Raw genomic sequence first — 6,459 nt, 5'->3', positions numbered from 1 at the left:
AACACCTTTGAATCCACAACAGCAGAAAAGACTGGAAACAGAGTGCCACAAATAAGCAGCTGCAGGGACACCTAAATCTCAGCGGTAGAAATTTAAAAAAAACCCAATATTTATAGTTTTTAACACTTCACCACATTGCAGCAGATCACCACGCATCTTCAGCAGCTTTCAGCCCTCCCCACAGATGGGGATGCAGGCACAGGATCTCTAAGGAAGGACACATGCTTGAAGGCAAGAAAGACCCACCTATTTTGAGATGACTGCAAAGAAACCGCTCCGTGGTAGCAGGAGGGGAGCGATAGCTGTGCCTCCACACCAGCATTAACTATAACCTGCTCATCCTCTAACCAGCACCACTTCGAGGCAGTTCCACTCTGCCAGGACCTTTTGCTTCCAAATAATTAAGAAACACAAGACACAGTGCTCACGGTACAGGTGCAAACCTCCCCTGAGCAGCAGCCAGCACGGACAGCTTGTGCCTTCTTCCTCCCAGTCCCAGCTCCTGCTAAACTCAGCCCAAGGACTGAGGCAGGTGTTAGGCGTGGGTCAGAGCTCAGCTCCCCAAGGCTGGGAGAGATTCTGCACTTCAGAGAACGCCCTCATGCCAGCTAGCCAGCACTGTGCTGGGTCAGCCCGAGGGTGCCAGGCTGTCCTCGCACACCACGTCACCCCCGTGCTCACAGCTTTGTCACCTGGCTGCCACCAGCATCGCTCAGGACAGGGCTCCCCACAGCTCACCCAGGCAGCGCTGAGCCCCTTCAAACGGCCCCAAAACCCCCGGACAAAATGCAGAAGTGCTGCTGGGCTAGGTCCAGCCCAGTCACTAAGGAAATGCTCAGTCAGGCTCCGACTGAGACACGGCAGCTCCTTACACGCCTAAAATTCCAGATGGCCCTGGAAAAGAAAGAAATTATTAGAGTACATTGTAATAAATTTTTTTTAAAGTGGCAAATTATAAAATACTTGCAATTAAAGTAATCATTATTAATACATCATAAAAAATGGCAAACACCACACCCCTTCTGCTAAAGGGTGGAGGAAGCTCAAGCTTACAATTCTAGCACGTTTTATTTCATGTAAATTTATAAAGACAACAATCCTAGTCACGATTGTCACATTGTACAGCACATACCAATACAGTTGCAAACAGAACTCCACGCAAAACTAAGCGCTAACAGTAGCCTGAATCACTCTTCCTGCGATTGTCGTATCTAGACTAACAGTATTACACTAACACTGAAGGAAAAATAGTTCACTATAAAACAGTGATAGAACATTTTTATAAAATATATTCCATTCCAATAGCTTTTCTACATACTGTATACTATAAAACTCTCCCACAAAAATTAGTGTCTTTAAATATACATATTTAATCTGAACTGCACCAAGATTAAAAACAATTAAAAATATCAATGATTTTTTTTTTTTACATTAACTTCACAGTATTTGTTTGTAGTAGAAGACAAATCCAGTGTTTAAAATGCAGAGCAGGACTGTTCCCTATGGAGACAGCAACTGCCCCACAGAGAAATAGTTTATGAAGAGACAAGCGTTAAGTGTGCCATGTTTCAGTACTTCTCCGTAGAGCCATGAACCATTTTGAAAACATGCTCCGAGCTATTGCAACTTAAAAATAAGAGACACAGAGAAATAGCCAAAAAAAAAGTCACCTTAAGAACAAAAATAAGTGCAAACATTTCTTTACTTTAGAAATTCAAGCTAAGAGGAGTGGGAACACAAATACCAGACTCTGAGAACAGTGTGTTCATGATGTAGTCAAGGATGAGAAACTCCTTTTTTTCTTATTTAAAAAAAAAAATATCAAAACAAAACTTTTGCCCCATATTCACTGCAGCACAGAGCATGCTCATAGCATCAGTTTAATGAATTATTTCTATACTAAGATCAGACAAAAACTTGTTTCAACTTTTCCCTGCTCCATACGCTAATGATGTTCTTATGGCACATCCTATTTTATGATCTTCTAAAAAAAAAACAAAACAGTATTTGAAGACTGAAATGCAAACAAAAGTGTCACAAGAATGCAAAATTAAGATTACCAGCTTCAGTAATGCTGACTCTACATTAAACTCTTTACATGTTGCTCAACATGCAAAACCCATTGTTATAAAATTTAAAGTGTAAATTAACTAGTTTTGAAATAGATTAACAGTAATAATTCCACTTCAAAAACAAAACAAAAAAAATCTAATAAATACTATATCAAGTATCTTCAGGAGAAAAAAATAACTTAATTTTAGTAGAAAGAAAAATAACTTAATTTTACTAGATTTTGTTCAGTGCTATTTCCAATCACAGCAAAAATAAAAAAGGAAAAAAAAAGAAAAAACTGATTAAGTAGAATAAGACCACAGTACCAAAGCCACTTATGTTCAAGATACAGTACTCTCCCACAACTTTCATATGTAACAGGTTCAGCAAAAATATTTTACAGTTGAGAAATTAAACTGAAAACAAACCCCAAAACTATAAATAAAAGCAAAATTTCACATTACATGTACATTCATAGTTTAAGAGATGAATAATAAGAGGCTGTAACAAGTATATCCTGATTTTCCTTAAAGAGGAAGTACTTATTTAAAAAAAAAAATTAAAAAAAAACCAAAAAAACCCCCAAAAAAAGCCAAAACTCAATCCCATATTATTTATGTAGGTAGTGCTCAGTTTTTGGACCAGAGGGGGAAAGGCATTGGGAAGTTTTTTCTTCATAAGATGCAATACAGTATTTTAAGCACAACTTTTAAAAATAATCTAACTCAGTGCTTCAAATTCATTTCAAAACACATACTTAAGTTTCACCAAACAACTCCAGGAGTGTCAAGAAAGCTGGTGAAGCAATGCTAATGCAGCAGAAGGATATTCACACCCCTCAGATATTATTATTATTATATTTCAGTCCCATGTACAGGTACCTTGAATGGGTAATTTGACTGGAAGGGAACAAAGTGATATCCACCAACATGCACAGACCAAATGGTGATCTAATAGGCAAGAAAGTGAATCATCTGGAGTAAAACTGGCTATAGTTACAGGCAGCCTCAATTTACAAATAAACTAAAAAAAATAAAATAAATTACCCCCAACAACTTCCCCTGAAAAGGTGGGACTCGGGGAAGAAGTCAGGCCAGGCTTTCCCTCCATCTTCGTGCTGCCTCTCGGGAACACCAGCAATTGCATGCAATTTGGCTCAGAGGGAATTGCCAACTTCATAAAAATAAAATAAAATATAATTTCACGCTGCTGGTTTTAGCATGGCAGCAAACTTTTCGGGCAAGACAGCAGGGCATCTCCTAATGCACAAGGCATGAGTCACCTTGAGCTATGAAACCCCAGAAACCTGGTAACAGGAGGGGTATTTGGCCACTTTGTAGCTGCTGTCCCCTCCAAGGGTGATGGGATCAGCCTCTGCATGTTGATATGGGAATGAAAATATTCACATATTATACAATATTTTTGTATGTCCTAGCGTGCATCCTTCAACATTTAGGGAGTGAATACGCTGCAGACAGAAAGTGTTTTTCCATCCACATTTTATGCTCAAAAGCAGCTTTTCAGCAGGTCAGCCCAGTGAGGAGGATGGGTGGGAAAGGAAAATTGAAGTCAAGTCCCAAGGCAAAAACTTCTCATTTAGATTTTAGGACCAACTAACTGCAGAACAGTATTAATGGAATAAAGAGAATAAAAAATGACCAGTACCAAAGATGCGGCCAGAAATCCTCAACCCCTTTAAAATTTGGGCCAATTCGATGTCTCATCTAGCTCTATAAAATAAAAGTACATTTGTGCACTCTGTAATGTGTGGACAGGTTTCTCTACACCAAAATGTATTTAAATCATAGTTCATCTCTTCAGATGTTTCTCTGCAACAGACAGAGGGCATTTGGGGAGCTTAATGGAAGCCAAATTTTTCTCCAGAATGTGCTGAAAATCTTTTTTCAAAAAAAAAAAGGTTAAAAAAAAAAGGAAAAGAAAACCCAAACCAAGAAAACTCTGACCACAAAGCAAGTACTTCCAGTGTGAAAACTGATGCTAAATCATTGCAGAATTACTTAAGATCATTTCACATTAATAATGTAACATGGGTGCACAAGAGAAGACCTAAAGGACTGTGCTAGGAAGGGAGGGTGGCAGGGAAAGGGGGGAGATGGAGAGGTGGAAGGATTGCATTAAAAGGCCTCTGGAGTGTATACCTCTGCATCTTTTAAAGATCATATACCTGAAGTGAATATCACCAAAACAAAATAAAGGGAAGAGAAAAACAAAATTAAAAATTCAGATGCTGCCTTTTTTTTTTTTTTCCTGTTTTGTTTTAAAAGGGTTGGGGGGGGGGGGGGGTTGTGATTTTTAAAAAAAAAAAAAAAAACAAAAAAAACCCAACAAACGAAACAAAAGTCACACATCTCAAACAACCAAGGACTTTACAAGGCCACAATGAAATTTGCGGATATGTCTGTACAGATCCCCGGACTGCGTGAAGCGTCTCTCGCACCACTTGCACCCGTGGGGTTTCTCCCGGGTGTGCACGACCGCGTGGCGGCTGAGGTTGTGGGAATACTGGAAGCTCTTCCCGCACTGGCCGCAGGTGTAGGGCTTCTCCCCCGAGTGAGTCCTCTCGTGCCTCTTTAGCGTGTACATGCAGGAAAAAGTCTTTCCGCAGAGGGTGCAAGTGGGGACCGACCCGTCGGGGGACAGGCGGGTCCGGGAGCCGTCCTTGTCACGGAAGTGAGAGCTCAGGTGCAGCTGGAGGATGTGCGGGCTCGGGAACACCTTGCTACAGAGGGGACAAATGCAGATATGCCCAGGAGGCACGAGGACGCCCGAGGAGATGTCCGACGAATCCATGTCGTCCTCGCTCTCGTCTCGCTCTTGATCTATATCCTCCTCTCGGGCATGAGAGCTGCCATTCCCCGCGAACATGTGTCCTAACCCTGTCACTAGGCTTTTGGCTGAATTCCCAAAATGCTGACTCTCTGGACTCCTGGCTTCGCTGTCCTCCTGATCTGACAGCAAGTCTTGTTCATCTTTAACAAGTGGCTCGGTACCCTGCTGCTGGCTGTCGGAAGCCAGCTGTCCAAAGACATAGGAGGGGTGTAAGGAATCTCTCCCCGGCACGGGCTTGAAAGACAAATCCAGCGCGCAGTCCACATCACTCGAAGCCAGGGGATGGTTAACAGACCTTTGGGACAAAGGTCCTGTGGAACTATTGACATTAGCCTTTGTTTTTCCAGCTGCTGCGGCGCACGGTTCTGCCTCTGTCGGCACAGAGCTGACACTTATATGATCAGAGGACCAGGCGGGGTGACTGCTGACCTTTTCTTTGCCTGCTGCTCTCTCGTATTCTGCAACGCTGAATTTTTGTTTGTTTCCTGGGTCAAACTCGTGGACCAGGGGCACTCCGGCGTCTAGAAAATGCTCCGCTTTCTCCAAACTCGCCGCCTCATCATTAATCTTCTCTTCCGAACATAATTCTTTATCTTTCAACTTGCCCTTGCAGACTTTCACAATGTCATACATGTGAAGGTAGCTCGCCGCAGCCAGCACATCTTCCACTGGGAGACTGTTGAATTCCAGCTTTCCCTCGTACATGAATTCGAGCAGCAGGCTGAAGGCAGGGGCTGTGACAATGTCACTGTTCAGATGCACAATATCCCTTTTGTCTAACTGGTCCCTGTAGAAAAGATGGAAGTACATACTGCAAGAGGCAAGAACGGCTCTGTGAGCTCTGAATTGAGCTTCTCCAACTAAAACAGTACAGTCACACAGGAAGCCCTGGTGACGCTGCTGACTCAGACACTGCAGCAACTGGCGGCTATGGTCTGGAAACTCCATTCTTCCTTCATAACCTGTTCAAAACAGGAAAAACTTGAATGCTACTGTAAACTAAAGCCTCCTAGCAGCTGTAACAAACAGATCGGCTTTTTGGTAACCCAAGCCAAAGAAACAGCCTTGGAGATAACATTTACTGTTAATTGTCTGTAATAGTTTTATTAAGGGGGGGGAGAAAAAAAAAAAACCACCAACACAACATGTTTCTCATCCTTTCGCACCTGCTCCGAACAGGAAAAACTTGATTGTAAGTAAACAAAAGCTAGTAAAGCAGCAGCCCCTCCAACCTTTGTTTCTCCCACTAAGCACTTTAATAAAATTATGCAGAGGACAGCGCGCACACACACCCCCAAAAAGAAAAAAAGCATCAACTCCCAGGCTGTCTTCCCAGCAACGCTAACTTGGGGCATCTTTTAATAAAGCATATTCCCCGCGTCACGCACGCACACACACACACACACACGCACATTTAAACTTTATCCTCAGTCGTTATGCACCGAATCACAACAAAACAGCGGCGGCTGGCGCTGGGGGAGCGGCGGCTCTGCGGGGAGGGGGGCGAGAGGCCCCGGCCCCCGCACGCGAAAAGAGCGGGGACTAACACTGAAGGAA

At 42.8% G+C, this 6,459-nt stretch overlaps 1 protein-coding gene across 1 annotated transcript in view; it reads right to left on the bottom strand.

Moving 5' to 3' along the window:
* Positions 1-4,390: 4,390 nt before the first annotated feature.
* The window catches only part of ZBTB42 (zinc finger and BTB domain containing 42), a 3,157-nt gene continuing 1,088 nt past the window's right edge, over positions 4,391-6,459 (bottom strand). Inside the window, exon 2 of the mRNA XM_041476313.1 lies at positions 4,391-5,864. Coding sequence (XP_041332247.1) covers positions 4,423-5,850 — 1,428 coding nt within the window. The 5' untranslated portion in view covers positions 5,851-5,864 and the 3' untranslated portion in view covers positions 4,391-4,422. The remainder of the gene's footprint in view (positions 5,865-6,459) is intronic.

The sequence above is a fragment of the Pyrgilauda ruficollis genome, unplaced genomic scaffold, assembly GCF_017590135.1.
Source record: "Pyrgilauda ruficollis isolate IOZ18807 unplaced genomic scaffold, ASM1759013v1 scaffold38, whole genome shotgun sequence".
Taxonomy (NCBI): Eukaryota; Metazoa; Chordata; class Aves; order Passeriformes; family Passeridae; genus Pyrgilauda; species Pyrgilauda ruficollis.
This window is presented reverse-complemented; position numbering and strand designations above follow the sequence as displayed.